Source organism: Marmota monax, unplaced genomic scaffold, assembly GCF_021218885.2.
Source record: "Marmota monax isolate L192 unplaced genomic scaffold, Marmota_monax_Labrador192_F-V1.1 WCK01_AAM20220418_F8-fsc00081, whole genome shotgun sequence".
Lineage (NCBI taxonomy): Eukaryota > Metazoa > Chordata > Mammalia > Rodentia > Sciuridae > Marmota > Marmota monax.
Genome location: NW_026695234.1, coordinates 3,533,797 through 3,549,889, shown reverse-complemented (window position 1 = coordinate 3,549,889; position 16,093 = coordinate 3,533,797). Strand labels below are relative to the sequence as shown.

The following is a 16,093-nucleotide window of genomic DNA, read 5'->3' as shown; positions in this document are numbered from 1 at the left end:
CCATAGATAATTCCACACATTATGTTTCTGATTGCCTTCCTTAAAGCAATTAGATGCATAAAACATGAGTACTTTCTTGTTGTAAAAAATTTAATACTAGGGGCTGGGACTGTGGCTTAGCAGTAGAGCACTCGCCTAGCTCAGGCGGGACCTAGGTGGGACCCGGGTGGGACCCGGTTCAATTCTCAGCACCACATAAAAATAAAGGCATTGTGTTGTGTCCATCTACAAAAAAAGATATATTCTCTCTCTTTCTCTCTCTCTCTCTCTCTCAAAAAAAAAAAATAAATAAAATTAAAATAGAGATAAGAAGAAAGACTTCATCCCAGTTCAGTCTCAATCCTCTTCTCAAAGGTCATTCCTGTTACCAGTGTAGTTAATTTTTTACAAGATTTTTTTCTCTGCATGTAGTATAAATGAAAATTCATAAATGCTTGTGAAATTTAAAAAATACATACACACATATAAAGTACATGGCATGTTATTTTTTGCAACTTTCTAAATTTAAAAATAAGAAAAGATTTATAGATTTTTTAAAATATATTTATTTTTTAGTTATATTTGGACAGAATACCTTTATTTTATTTATTTATTTTAATGTGGTGCTGAGGATAGAACCCAGGGCCTCGCCCATGTTAGGCAAATGCTCTACTTCTGAGTCACAACCCTGGCCCCAATTTATAGATTTTTTTTATGGTATAATAAATGAGTTATGATTTTTGTTAATGATCACGTATTATTCTATCATTTTTCATTCCCCTATTGATGGTTATTAGGTTGCTGGAAAAAAATTATTTTTTTCTACAATGCTCATTTGAACTCCTTGACCTTGTTTGTGCCTTGTTGCCTTTAACTGCACATGCTCTGGTTTGCCAGTAACCCTCTTTAAAATTGGCATTCCAGGTATATAACTCTCAGGGTTCAGATGAGATCTGGCTAGGCCAGAGCACATGCCACCATCCATCCACTTACTCATTTAACTCCATTTTATTGAACAGGCACTATTTCTTTATTGTGCCCTGATTTCCATTCATGCCAGCTGCAAATAAGGAGGTAACAGGGCTTGCCTCCATGAAATGAACATGATTGAGTAAGGGAACCTCCCTCAGTTAGGGCTCTCTACTTCTGTTAGTACAGTTTATGCTACAGATTCTTTTTTTAAAATATTTATTCTTAAGTTTTAGGTGGACCCAATTTCTTTAGCTTACATTTATGTGGTGCTGAGGATCGAACCCAGTGCCTGTGCATGCTAGGTGAGCACTCTACCATTGAGCCACAACCCCAGCGCCCATATGCTACAGATTCTTTAAAGATAATTGTGTCACATCATCAACTTACATGTTCTTCGAGTCCATTAATACATCTCAAGTTTCTTTTACTACAAACTGTTGTCTTGACTTGTGCAGTTAATTCTCATATTCTAAGGATTTTTACCTTTATTTCTGCTTTTTATCGTGTTCTTTTCTTTTTTTAAGGAATCAATAAACCAAATTAAGACATTTTATTCACATTTAAATAGATTCACATATGAAGGGACTAAACCAACCAGTCATTAGGGCTGTGGCATCTTTCTGATGTATATAAGTAATTCAGTGAAGATTAAGGATGTTGTGCTTTAGGATATGTTTTTTTTTTTTTTTTTTTTTGGTCAGTAACTAACATAAAATACTTAGGGTTTAATAAATATTTTCTCTTTTCCAAATTCATGTTTGGCCAGATTAGTTTCTATATTTTTGTATTCTAGTAGAGTTTTATCTTGTTTTAATACTTGTTGAGGGGAGAACCTATTTTATCTTGAGAGACATCATTTAGTGCTACCTTTCAAAATTTGCACTTGTGTAAATGCAGATGCTTGGTGAAGCTCTGTGGTGTAAGGAATGCCTTCCCTTTAGATCATGTGCCAGAAAGGAAAAATTCAGCATGTGTGTAAACTACTGTCTGTTCTGTCTGTTAGAAGCAACAGGAAAGAGCCCAGGAGCGAGCCACAGTCCATTTAGGTCCTTTGAAAGTTGAATTCTTGTCAGTTCTTAACTTTGCTTAATTAATCTTCTCCCCTTTGTTTTATTTTATTTTTTTCAGGGTTAAAATTAGAGGGATAAACATTTTTGCTTTTCCAGCTCTCTGTTTGAATCTTGATGTCTGGGCAAAGTACTTAGAAGGGCCTGCTCCTCATAGAGATTTGATAAGTATATAAGCATTATGTTCATCCAAGTTCCCGCTAACGTTCATAGCAAGGCTGGACCACAGGCAGAGGGAGCACTGTGGCCTGCCGCTGGAGACATTTCTCCTGGGAGGTGGTATTCTATTATCTTTCAACCCTATCGCAGTCCGTTTGACCCCATATTGATCTCCAGGAACAATATGTACGTAGAAGTATACATATGGACATGTTCTAATCATAACATCTGCCTAATCCCCCATTCTAGGAATTTTACATGAAAGGCTATGAACTTAGTTTGGGGCGACTTCTTAAGTCATGTGACACGGTGGAAAAGGGGTTGATTTTGAATCTAGTCAGACCATGGTTCAGATTCCAGCTCTGCCATTTCCTAGCTGTGTGGACTTGAGAAATCATTTGTCTTTCCCGAGACCCCCTTTTCCTATATTTGAGGATTGTTGATGATATTTAACATCATCAACATTTAACATTATTCGTTATGTTAACATAATCTTCATATAGGTTTAGTGACAAAAATAAGGAAAGCCCTCCCTAGAACAGGCTTCGTGGACATTTAGCCCTAACCCGTGAGGCATGGGCAAGTACCAGAGATTATTTCCCTTTTGTAAGTAGGGAAACTGAGATACAGGTGGAATATCCCTAATCCAAAATCCAAAATGCTCCAAAATCCAAACTGTTTTAAGAGCCAACATGATACCACAAATGGAAAACTCCATTGTTCTTGAGCGAAGGGTTGCAGTCAAAACACAGGTACACGCAAATGTCTTACCAAATTACCTTCGGGCTGTATGTATAAGGTGTATATGAAATGTAAATGAACTTGGTTTAAGACTTGGGTCCCATCCCCAAGATATCTCAATGGGTATATGTAAACATTCTAAAACTGGAAAAAAAAAATCTGAAATTCTAAGCATTTCTGATTCCAAGCATTTTGAATAAAGGTTACTCAAACTGTATGACAAGAAGAGTGTCCCCTGATTCAAGTCCACTCAACTCAGCCTTTTGGTAACAAATTTGGTAGCTGCTCCTCACCCTTGGTGAATTTAGTTTAAAATGCCAATTGCCTGGGTTCAACCAACCATGTGACTCTAGGCCTGTCCCAAGTTAATAGGGTTAACAGAAGAGGCTGCGCTCAGTAAAAATGACACCCCAGGGCAAGTCCAGGGTTAGGGGGGATAGGGATGCTGTGTTACCTCGCCTATCTGGAGAGCCTCACTTATTTAGAACCTGGCAGAGAGAAAGAGCAGGGCAAAACCAAACCTCAAGTCAGGCCCTTTGTCAGAGCCTCAAACTTTTGTTTTAGGGACAATTATAATGATTCTGCTTTTTAATCAACATTCTGTTTTTTCCAGCCCTTAGCAGTAAAAGCTGAAAATTTAAGCTGGAATGGGGGCTGGAAGCACACCACCAACAGCAGAGGAAAACCCTACTGTGAGATAGGAGTCAAACATTTGGGGGGAAAACAACTCAGAGGGAGAGTAAGAGCGGGAGCGAGAGAGAAGGGAGGAGGAGGAGGAGGGGGAAGGAAGGTAGGAGGGAGAGAGGGAAGGAGAAAGGAAAGGAAGGAGGAGAAAGAAAGGAAGGAAGAGCAATCAGTCTGGGGACATGGAGTACATTGCCAACAGAGGCCAAACACTTCAGTGTCCCTGAGGGTGTGATTGCTTTCCAAAGTAGTTTGAAATTATGACTATGAGTCATTGACTAAATTGGCTTTCAGGTGCTCTTTAAGAGAAAATAGGGATGTATATAATACCTTCTAGCAAGATCTCTATTCAAAAAGAAACCAATATATAGCTATTCAAAATAGAAATAAAAGGTTTTGGAGCTTTAAGGGAGAGATTTCAGTGACTTTGAAAATCTATTTATTTATGAAGACTTCCTCAGAAGAAAGGCTTTGCAAGGAAACGTTGACTGTTCAGTCATATGATGTGGGTTCCATGTGGGTTCTCCTGCCAGCCTGCTGTATGCCTGGGACAAATCCCTTACCTTTCATGAATCTCGTTTTCCCAATGTTATTCCTTAACATTATCCACCTTTCCAACCTTCTGGGAGTAGTCTGAAAATCCACAGAAGTGGTGCGTTTGAAAGTGCTTTGTAAACTGCACATGACGGAAATGTACACGACAGTCCCCAGGCCACATCCCATGTGTGACGGTCTGCTGGGATGCAGGGACTCAGGAGGTGGTGAGACAAGGAGCTGGATTCCCAGTTGTCAGTTTAAACACATATGTATTTTAAAACATGTGTGCATTGTATACACACACTTATGCAAATGTGTGTCATTTGTTTATTTTAAATGACGTGACTTTGAACCTCTCAAGGCATCCTTTACCAGGAGCAAAGAGGAAACTCCAATTAACTTAAGCTCCTTGGAAATGATAAAATCCCATATAGCTATATGATAACAGTTTTTCATCTTCAAATTTATTTTAATGATATATACAGGAGTTAACAAATTACAATTAAAACAGAATCAGTTATGTTAATTCCATATAACTTAAAATTGTGAAATTCTGCAAGGTAAAAACAACAAGTTCATTTACACAAAAAAAAGTATTATTTCAGTCTCGTGATGGTATCTTAAAATTTTTGACATAGGCTTTTTGTGAAAAGCATCTTATAAAAACTTAAAGACCTGATCAATCAGTTAATACATTATTAGGAAAGACAATAAACATTATTAGTAAAATGAGGTTACAAGTAATTAATTTTAAAATTACACCAGGTACAGGGTTGAACATAGTCTTATGAAATAAATGTTTTGTTAGGAAAATAGTTTTTTTTTTTTTTAAATTTTTAATATTTATTTCTCAGTTTTCGGCGGACACAACATCTTTGTTTGTATGTGGTGCTGAGGATCGAACCCGGGCCGCACGCATGCCAGGCGAGTGCGCTACCACTTGAGCCACATCCCCAGCCCAGGAAAATAGTTTTGAAAAAGATCTCATATTGAAGCCATGTATTAATTGGCCGTGTATTAATTGAATCAGATTATATAAATCAATAGTTATAATAGTTATATAAATGTAACTATTATAATTATTATAACTATTATAATGAATAGTTTATTTAACTAAAGAAAACAGGCCTATCCTTTGTTATGTTCATAAATAGTACTCACATATAGTCTTTATATGTAAGTGAAGAAAAACTTCAACATAAAACCATACATTGCCAATCCACTTATTATGGTTAAAATAGTTTTTAATCTACATATTAAATTGCACTGATGAAAAGTCCAATTTAAATCACAATCAACCAGCATAAGTATTTAAGCTGAGCATTGTTGTGAATAATAGTAAAAAAAAAAAAAAGTTTATTTTTATGTGACATTTTGAATGCTTACTGCTATAATTTAAAATGAGTACTTAGCTTTTAAAATTCAAGCTGACAATAATGGCTTAGTAGTAGAGTGCTTACCTGGCATGCATGAGGCCCTGGGTTCAGTCCCTAGCACTAAAAATAAATAAATAAATAAATAAAAATTTTTAAAAAATCAAACATTGCAGAAATATATAATGTAAAAATCAAGAACCCCACATGCTTTCCACTCCAGCTACTGCTAGCAGTTTGGCTGAGGCTCCTTTAGACTTTTTTTTTCTGTACTTGTGCTTTTTGTCCTTCAGGCATTGAACAGAGAATTCCTGGAATCCTTTGTTATAAAGATAAATCTGTAGGGGTGGAATAGTATTTTCTGTCCTAAAAGCACTCCATTCTGCCTCTTCCTCTGCGTGCCTTCTGTTTTGGCCTCAGGTACGTGCTCATCAGTTCTCACCTAGGCTATTGCTGTAGACAGCTTTTTACTTAGTTGTCTGCTTGAAAGAACAGACCTGTGCTCTTCAAATCCCTGTTCCACGAGGCTACTGGGAGAACCAAATTAACACTACATGCCCCTCCCTTTTCTCCAGTCACACTTGGCCCCCAGAGTTCCTCTTGTCCTTGGTCCCCCTGCTCTCCCCTGCCCCTCCCACCCACCACAGCAGCAGCCCCCAGTAGCCTGGCGTTCCTGAGTAGGAAGTGGCTGTCCGTCCTCTGTGGTGCCCTGGGCCTGGGATGCCCCTCTTTACCTTCTCTGCCTGGCAAACCCCTCTTCATCCTTCAGGGCTGCTCAGAAAAGACTTTCCTTCTTTTTTCTGCCTCCTTCCTTTTTCTCTAGCTGTCCTCCTCCCTGACATGGTAATTACCCTTTTCTATGCTGCCCTGTACTGACTTCTGATCCTTAGAAGTATCAACCTGCTGGAGGTGACTTTTTTTTTTTTTTTTTGTACCAGGGATTGAACCCAGGGGCACTTAACCACTGAGCCATATCTCCAATGAGCTTTTTTTTTTTTAATTTGTAGTTGTAGATGGACAGAATGCCTTTATTTTATTTGTTAATTGTTATGTGGTGCTAAGGATTGAACCCAGTGCCTCATGCATGCTAGGCAAGTGCCCTGCCAATGAGCTATAGCCCCAGACCTTTCCAACTGTTTTAAAAATTTTTATTTTGAGACAAGGTCTTGCTAAATTGCTTATGATCTCACTAAGTTGCTGAGGCTGGCTTTGAACTTATGATCCTCTTGCCTCAGCCTCCATAGTCTCTGGGGTTACAGGTATATGCCACCATTCCCTGTTGGAGGTGACTATTGACTTGAGAGGTCTCCTAGTTAAACTCAGACCTCTCTATCTTTATGTCCCTAGTGCCTTTTAATATACAGTGGGTGCTTCTTAAATGTTTGTTGAATGTGTTCAGTGATAAAAGGTAGGAAATCTCTGTTTAACACATCACCTGGAAGACCACCTACTCCCTGGGCATCAGAGCATCAAATGGTGATGTTTCACTTTATTTGGGTGCCAAAAGAATGCAAGGAACAAGGGACCTCATATTTACTGGAACACTTCTAAAAGATGAAAAATAACAAGGAAAAACACTTTTCATTTATCCAGTGTTCTGACTTTCAGCATTTTTGCATTTTGGAAATGCTAAAGAGAATCTCATTTAAACTTGTCAAAACTTTACTTTCAATAACTACTTAGGCCACATATGTGTGTAAAAGTTCCAGGCTACAATTGTGGAAGTATTTAACCCACTATGCACCATGCACAAAAACAATGTATGTAGTAGACAAAAGAAGCAGGAGTCCACAAACACATCTTAGTAGCTTCTAGGGGTTCCAAAATTAAAGGTGGGAGCTGCCTCACAGCATGGTACAGGTAGAAGACAGGGTGAGGGAAGGGGGGGATGTGGAGGCCAGAGAGCCAAGTAGGAAGTCAGGCTCTGCCCTTTCCAGCTCTGTGACATCAGGCATGTTGCTTAAGTTCTCTGGGCCTTGGTTCCCATATCTGTCAGAATGATTTGATAGCTTGCCTAGCATGTGTTGAGGCCCTGGGTTCAATCCCCAGAACTACAAAAACAAACAAAAAATGATTTGATAAGATTACTTCTCTCATTGAATTGTCTTGAAGAGTAAATGATGATGATGTTAGAAAATGATTTTAGTCTTTAAATTACTTTGAAAGTATCATTTTCTGTCTTTCTTGAGCTGATGCTCATGGACCTAATCTGTGTAGTGCTTCATAACTGTAGGTTGGTGTTACGTGTGTGTGTGTATCCTGGTCAGTCAGGACACCTGCACTTCTTTCCAGTGTGTCCTTTGGAACCCCATAGTAAAGTACACTCTAGGGTGAAGAATCCATGGCCAGCCTGGTCCTTCTCTTTGTCCTCGTAACCCCTCTTCCTCATAATGAGGGAGGGAGAGAGCAATTATCAAACCCCTGGAGTTCATTTCTATGTGAGAATCAAGGAAATTCAGAATGCTAGTTCCAAAGTCAAGTGCATTCTGTGACCATATCAGGTGGATGTGTGATTCATCTGAATCTGAACCTGACCCTGGAAAGAAATCGAGAACTCGGAGTCGAAATCTTTCTTTTGGCTGAGTCTAAATCTTGTTAGGGCAACAGGGTTAGGGCTACTGCTCAGTTGTTACAGAAGCCAGAAGAGGCAACAGCATGAGCTATAGAAATAGAATATAGAAATGTGCCGCAGTGCAGTGGAACGAACTGAATACTGGATGAGGAGTTAGAAGACCTGTCCTAACTGGCCCTAGCTTGGTTGCAACTGTGTGTGTCTCTGAGCAAGTTACTTTACCTCTCTGGGCTTCAGGAGTCACATATAAAATGAACAGGTGCTATCTATATTTCCTTCCAGTTCTAAAGGGCAAAGAAGGAAATCAACACTTTCTGGATTTTTTTTTTCACTGCTGGAGAGAAAACCCAGGGTCACACATGCTAAGCAAGTGCTCTGCCACCGAGCTACATCCCCAGCCTTAATCAATACTTTTAAAATATCTGCCATGTACCTGGCACAACCTGCAGGCTACCTTAAAAATTTACACTTCAAGTATTTTGTTACACAGAGTAAGCAAGAGTCAGGGTTATGGAAAAGAGTTATGGAATCAGAAAGACTTGAATTGAAATCTCAGCTCTGTTGTTTACCAGCAATGTGACTTTAAGCAGTTTTCTTAACATAAAACTGCAAGCTTTAGTCTTCTTCTGTAAAATGGGTCTAGTAATATACTAAACATTCTTACAGGCTCACAAGTCTATTCCTACTCTCTCTTTTTATACATTACAAATTTCTTTACTAGATTGTAATGGGAAACAAGGGTCAAGACACCAAGATCTGGAAGCAACATTTTATCAGTGATACCATGACCCATAGGGATTGTTCCCAAAGTCTGAGCCCCGGGTACAGCAAGGCTTTTGCTTTTATATATAAGCAAGTTTTGGGTGCATCGAAGCAAGGGAGTTGGTGCAATTCTATTGGGGGTGCACTTTAAATTCCTCATGTGAGTACAAGCTTGTCAACAAGATCACATCTCATCTGTTTCCCTCCTTTTGTGGAGGAATGATCTTGGCCTAGAAAAATGAATGAAATAATGTTAGATCATGCAATTAATTAGAGGCAGGGATGACACTGAAGCCAGGTGCCTTGGTTCAGGATGAGCCTTGTGGTTGTTTGCTGGGATTTTTTTCCCTCATTCTCAGCTCTGGAAGGGACGCAATGACCTTCCATGATAAGCAGCCCACATGTATGTAACAGAACCCAGAGTGACGATGCGCTGCCTCCACACACTAGACCTTCCCAAGAAGAGCCACTGGACATGGAGATAGTCCTTGGAGTATGGTGCTCAGCATTTTTCTTCCTGCCTCACCCCCACCTCCTGTCATTTTTACTCATTTAGGGGTGGAGGAGCCCTCTGTGTGGGCCAGTCGAAAGGTCTATATGGTATTCCCTCCCAGCAAAAGAACTGGAGTGGGCAGCTCTGTCTTCTTGTTTACCAGTGAACCACCAGGAGAATCAGGGTACTCTGGTTTGAAGGAGTCAGGGCCACCAAAGGGAACTCCCATTGATGCAGCTCCCTGTTGGAGGGGACACTGAATGTATCCAGACAGAGCAGTATAGCAGTGTGCTGGCTAAAATCAATCACGTCCTGGAAACATTCCTGGACACCAGGAAACATTTGAGAGGGTGTGTCCTCCATGAGGCAAAGCCCCTTTCTAGAGTGTTTAAGCCTGAATTCACATCTAGATGGAGAAGAAAACTTTCATAAGACTAAAATGATGGGGGTTTTTCAAGCATGTGTAAGCACAGCATTGCTATGTCCCAAGCACTAGTGCCAAAGCATTAAACAGCATGACTGGTAAGCCTGTTGCATTTCCAGCATAGGCACAAGCAGGAAACACAGGATATCCTTTTAGAAAGCTGTTTTTCAGGGGTGGCAACACTGTGTGGCTCCAGCTTCTGAAGGAGCACTTTAAAATTTATTTTTAATTTTCTTTTTTTTTTTTTTTGGTACTAGGGATTGAACTCAGGGGCACTCAACCACTGAGCAATATCTGCAACCCCATTTTATATTTTATTTAGAGACAGGGTCTCACTGAGTTGCTTAGCATCTCACTTTTGCTGAGACTAGTTTTGAACTTGAGATCCTCCTGCCTCAGCCTCCTGAGCTGCCGTGATTACAGGCATGCACCACTGCGCTCAGATGCATTTGTGTCCTGTGTCTCCTCTCTTCATCCCACTTTTGCGTGAAAGTTTGATGTTCTCAGTGAGATGATCCTATTTTGCACAGACAAAGGTGTATCCAGGCTGCCGGATCTTAGGTTGACTCAGAGACCAGAGACTGGATGAGGCGATCTCCCTGGGCACTTCCTGGAGGATTCAAGGAGGCAGGGTCTGTGGGCTCTTACAGAACAACCAAGAGCCCAGAGAGAGGAGAATCTCCCAAGCAAAAATGTAGCTGGGCTAGGTGTAGCTCAGTGGCAGAGCATTTGCCAAACATGAGTGAGGCCCTGGGCTCGATCCCCAGTACTGCAAAAGAAAGAAAGAAAGAAAAAAATAGCATGCAACCAACATTCACCTGTATGGGGTACTTTCAGCCCTGAGGTGAGTTACCTGCCTGCCCCATTACACCACTTGGAATATATTTTTAGAATGTTTGCAAGAGGAACGCACTTGCCAGCTCTTTATGGATCAGTTACAAAACAGAAACTCTTCCTCACTGCTAGGGAGAAATATAGAAGGGGGGAGAAATAAAGAAAGAAAGAAAGAAAAAAAAAAAGCCTTGCCTGTAATTGAAGGCAGGTCGGGAGATGTTCACGCTTTGAAATGCTCCTTCTTGTGAAATGTTTATGAAACACTTTCCACAACGAGTTATGCAACTAGGACAACAGCTTTGATCATTTTCATCACCAGTGATATATTCATTAGTGTTGGACTCTTCCCCCCCCATCCCGGGAGGGCATGTGAAAATGTCCTGGGGAGGGGTCTAAAGAAAAGTACCCCTAAAGGCCCCCCAAAAGGCAGGCAATGGGGAGGCCCAGGCATATGTTTGGAACGGAACACCACTTTCCCCCTCATTTGTGGTCTTCTCTCTTTTCCTATTTCTGGGCCATTTTCTGGTTCTGTCTGGTGGAGTGAGCACCAGGAGTTTTGCCGGCATCTGGCTGCATAACTTCCTACCCATTTCTGAAGCTCCCTGGGGCTCTGTGAGATGGGAAGCAGAGCCCTGTCCTCATCCTCTGGGCTGGAAGGCAGAGCCCAGAAGGGAATGTGTGAAGGGCTTCCACCTCCTCAGAAGGGGCTCCCGCCTTCCAGAAGGAGCTTCTGCTTTCCACAGTAAGTGCAGTCAGAGAGTTCACTGGGATTAGAAAAGATAATCATTCATGATACCTTTTCACCTCCCTGGTCACTGCCCAAGACTCAGTGTAACACCTTTCCTCAGCACAGTGGGCGGAGAAGATCCTAGACTAATAAACCTTGTCTGGTCGGAGGACCGTGCTTCGTGTCTGGGACAGAGCAGAGCGTGCCATGGTGGCCCCTGTCCCCAGGGATTAGCCATTCCAGGTAGAGCCCAGAGAAATATTCCACTTGTGTGAGAAAAACTGCCAGAGAGACCCTGGAGGGGATCTTCGTGGTTCCAGGCAGGCTGTGGGTTTGGTTGGGTTTTCACAAGTACGGGGGAAATTGGGTTTTCGTCCAATTCGCCTGCGGTTCTCACCTTAGAAGTCAATGGGATCCAACAGAAGTCTCTCTATCTCATCTTCCAGATCCACAGCCAACACCCAGTTGCCTGGAAAGGTTCCAACCTTTTCCACTCTACAGCTGTGAAAGGGGATTTTTTGGATTAGAGAAGACTTTATTTCTTGATTTCTTAGTTTCTTAGCCCTTGAGAGTGTTCACAGGTATGCAGGAGGCAGTACCCTCTCCTTTCCCCTTCCTATTCCAGTTCTGCATTTTTTTTCGTTTTCTTTTTTCTTTTTGGTACCAGGGATTGAACCCAGGGGCCTTTAGCCACTGAGTCACATCCCTAGCCATTTTTTATATTTTATTTGGAGACAGGGTCTTGCTGAATTGCTGAGGATGGCTTTGAACTTGGGTTCCTCCTACCTCGGCCTCTGGAGCTGCTGGGATTACAAGTACATGCCACTGTGCTCTGAGCCCACGGAGCAAAGCCGCGATTTTATTTCTTTGTGGTGCTGGGGTTGAACCCAGTGAGTGCTACGCCCCCCCAGTCAGCAAAGCTGAAATTTTAAAACTTATCATCCAGAAAGAGGTCTCCTTGTTGTCTTTCAATTTGGCCAGTTTAGGATTGTCTTCTTTGGGGGTTACCATTAGCACCTCACCCCCGAGGGTGAGGAATTAGAAAAAATAATAGAGTAGAAAGTCAGTGAAGCCAGGAAAAAAATCCAAAGTGGAATACACAGAGTTGTCAGAAAGCCCCATGTCACACCCAAGGGACTTCTACTACAAGAGCACTTCATTTTCAGAAGTGGGAGGTCAGGAGTGTCCCCCAAAGGAGTTTGGAAGGCAATCGATCCAGAAAGCAGATGAAAGGGTGAGTCTTCTTTTATGGTGGCTCTGGTTTCTGAAATTAAGTGTTGCAGGAGGACCTGGCAGGGATTCTAACAGATAGTGCCTGGGTTGGAAGCAAAGCACATGTTTTCAAGCTCTGTCACGGCTGCACCTCCTTATCTCTCCATTGCGCATAATGACTCTGTAAAGGAACCTCCGCCACTTGCCTCCAAGCTGGAGCTGAGCCAGGTTGCTGGAGGCGCTTCCACCAGCAAGATTTCACCTCCAGCTTTTCACGTTTTCCCTGGTCCCAGTCCTCCGTCCTGCCTCCCCCAGCACCCCCCACCCCCCTCCCCCACCTCGGGGGTAGAGATGCCCTGGTGTGAGAGAGGGACAGAGCAGGGATGGGAGCTGGAGGTCAAGCCTTTTCTTTTCTCAGAGCAAACCTTAAAGCTCTTGTGGTGGTTGTTTTGAGATAAGTAGTTTATCGTCTATTTCTAGTTTTAAAAAACCTGCTTACAAGTGTTTCCAGGAACCTAGGATGTGGAAACTCTAATTTCTGGGTGCAGAACTCTGGCACTAGCACTTCTTAAAGGTGCCTAGAGTGAGTGATATGCAGAGCTCAAGGGGCGTGGGGGTGGGGCGAAGGGGGGCTCACTGGAGACCACTCACATACCAAAACTTTTGAGATTTCAGAAAGTTACTTTCTGTCCTCATAGTGCGACTGTCCATCTCGCTTTCTCCTCTTTGTTTCCCAGGTTCCAGGATGGTCTCAAAAAATAAAGACTGTGCCTGTGAGAGCCAGCTTCTTACCATTTTCCAGGGATTTTCAGTGTCCTCTTGGATCTGCTTCACCCGAGAACACTGCAGGAACCTGGACTAGCCACGCTGCCAAATGCACGGGGAGAAAGGCAGAGAAACCATGTAGTCTTTGCAAAACTGATGGGGAAACTGAGTCCCATAAAGGCAGAGTGATTGCTCAAGATTCCCTAAATTAGAGTCGGAGTCAGGCTTGGAAACGGGGACAACCTCGCTCCCTGTCCAGTGTCTTCCTTGCCTTATCTTATTGGAGTCCTCTGCAGAGGTGGATTTTTGTCTTTTATTCAATTAACATTCCTTAATCAGAATTAATTGATATTAATTCTGCCCTTGGTCTCCAGTGTCACTCGGGAGAACTTTTCTAACTGTCCTAACTGTCCTACTGAAGTGTTCCAAAGTGTCATTCTCTATGGGGATGAAGCACAAATACAGCTGTTAGTCTCAACTTTTTACTTGGGTTAAAATAATTCCGACAGGAGAGATGCGGATGCCAGTGATATTCCCACTGTAGATCAAGAAAGTGGTTTCTGTCATAATCTCTATGGCCATTTCCATCTGGGTAGGGGACAACCAGCTGTCCTATTCAAAGGGTCTTGTCAATGTCTTTTATAAGGTGTGGTCTAGATCCTGTGCTTTTTGCCATATTATATGAATTCAAAGTCACTTGGCTCCCCTCCCAGTGGACTTCCTGAAAGGCTATAAGAGAGTAGTTTTCCTGGGGTGGAGCACCTCCTGCCCTGCCCCAGGACACCTGGGAAGCCCACAGGTGGGTGGTTGGTGTGTCACTGAAGGGTGGTGGAGCCTGGAGAGAGCTGGAAAGCACCACAGGCCCTGAAGGCTGCAATTGCAGCAGTGGCTGTGAAGAAGACATGTCCCCACCTGTAGGGAGGCAAGCAAATTGTCCCCAGAGCCACACAGGCCAAGAGGACCCCTACAGAGGCAACTTAGCACAGAGAGAGGAGAAGAAGAGATCAAGGGAAGCCATGTTCTCTAGATCAGTAGTTTCCAGAGTAGGTATTCATGGATAGGCTTCCACAGGAAAATAAAAAAGACTTGGGGAAATCAAAAACGGTTGCCATTTCTTCACCATTTGTGTGTATGTTCTTCTGAGGTTCTGATCTACACTTCCATCCCTTTTCATTTTGAGAAAGAATCTTTCTAAATTTCCCAGGCTGGTGTCAAATTTGTGATCCTCCTGCCTCAGCCTTCTGAGTCCCTGGGATTACAGGCATGCACCACTGTGCCGGGCCAATGCTTTATTCTTTGGAGTGGAGAATTTTTAAAAATATCATTCAGGATTACCATCATTTCATTAAAAAAATCCTAATAGCTTCTCCGCTAAGGAAAAAAAATCCCATCTCAGAAGTTACCAGAATTTCATCCATTGAGCTTTATTTTGAAGTCACTACAACATCCTGGTTTTTCTCATTTGAATGAGGAAGAGCATTAATCACCCTCAGCACAGCGTTGGGGCACCGCCATCCTAAGCAGGCTCCCTGTCTTGCAGAGCAGTGCGCCAGAGTCCAGTGGCTACACACATGTCCCTGACCAGCTGCCCTGCCCAAGGGCATCCACTGGCAGGGGCTGAGCTAGTGGATATGGGCAAGTTTTTTCCTCTCCAGGTTGTCCCTCCTCTCCTAGCTTTGTCTTCTCCACATTTCCATTTCTGCCCATCTGTAGAGACCCAGAGCTGACACTCCTTCCACCTCTGCTTGCAGATTAAAACGGAGGACCTCAGTGACTCCCTGCAGCAGACCCTCTCCCACCGGCCATGCCACCTGAGCCAAGGACCTGCCATGATGTCTGGGAACCAAATGTCTGGGGTGAGTATCAACCCATGCCAGGGAATCCTGATTTTTTTCAGTGGGCCAGTGAGTTTAATCCAATCCCTCTACAAAATCTAGACTTCTACACTGGGCACTTTGTGAATCTATTTGGGTCTGAAGAATCCCCTGTAGGCAATGGGAGGAAATCTAGGAAGCCTGGAGAAAGGGGAGGGGCACCCCCAAATAGTCCATGAAAGGTAAATCCTGGCTAAGAATGTGGAGAGGCAGGTCTCTACCTCCATGGGACAAAAGGACCCAGTCTTGCCAACATGAAGGACTTAACAGCTATGCTACTGGTGCCTCAGGGCAGTCTGTGGTGACAGATACAGCCACAGAAGTTTTCTGTCCCTAGTGGACAGAAAGGTTATATGTCAAAACCAAACTAGGATGGAGTGCTGGTGCCGGAAGAGAGGCGTACTAAGACAGTAACAGTACAGGTCTTAGCTGGTGTTCCTGGGGCCAGCTCTTTTCTCAGTTTGGGTCACCTGGGGAAGAAAGAGCCACCCTTGTCCCAGAAATTGCGGCATTTCTTCACCCCTTCCTTCAGCAAGGGTTACCAAATCTCTCCACACAGACTTAAGCTCAACCCTGTAGGGGTACCGAGCCCTGGAGTCTGGGTCACAGAAGACTCCCAGATTCCCCAAAGGTTGGGATTGCTATTTCTGCCTGAGCTGGTGAGAGAAATCCAGGGTAAATGGACTTTCTGTTGAACCAAATTGGTTTTATTAAGAACTCCATAGCTTGCCCCATCTCCCAACTCCCTCCTCAATAATGTCTAGAAAGACTCAGATGTGGAAATGGCTAAAGCATGGCTTTGGGCATAATCAAGTGACGTGTGGTTAAAAAATAAACAAAAGACACTTGGGACTGCATGCCATTTCTAGGATAAATCTTTCAGACATGGGCAATACCCAGTGTTGGCCCTTGGGGCAT

General features: G+C 42.7%; 1 protein-coding gene across 3 annotated transcripts in view; it reads left to right on the top strand.

Moving 5' to 3' along the window:
* The window catches only part of Pou2f3 (POU class 2 homeobox 3), an 81,103-nt gene that overhangs the window by 44,762 nt on the left and 20,248 nt on the right, over positions 1–16,093 (top strand). For all 3 annotated transcript variants that reach the window (XM_046438624.2, XM_058577096.1, XM_058577097.1), the window contains one exon: positions 15,053–15,157. In XM_046438624.2, the coding sequence (XP_046294580.1) occupies positions 15,053–15,157 (105 nt within the window). The remainder of the gene's footprint in view (positions 1–15,052; positions 15,158–16,093) is intronic.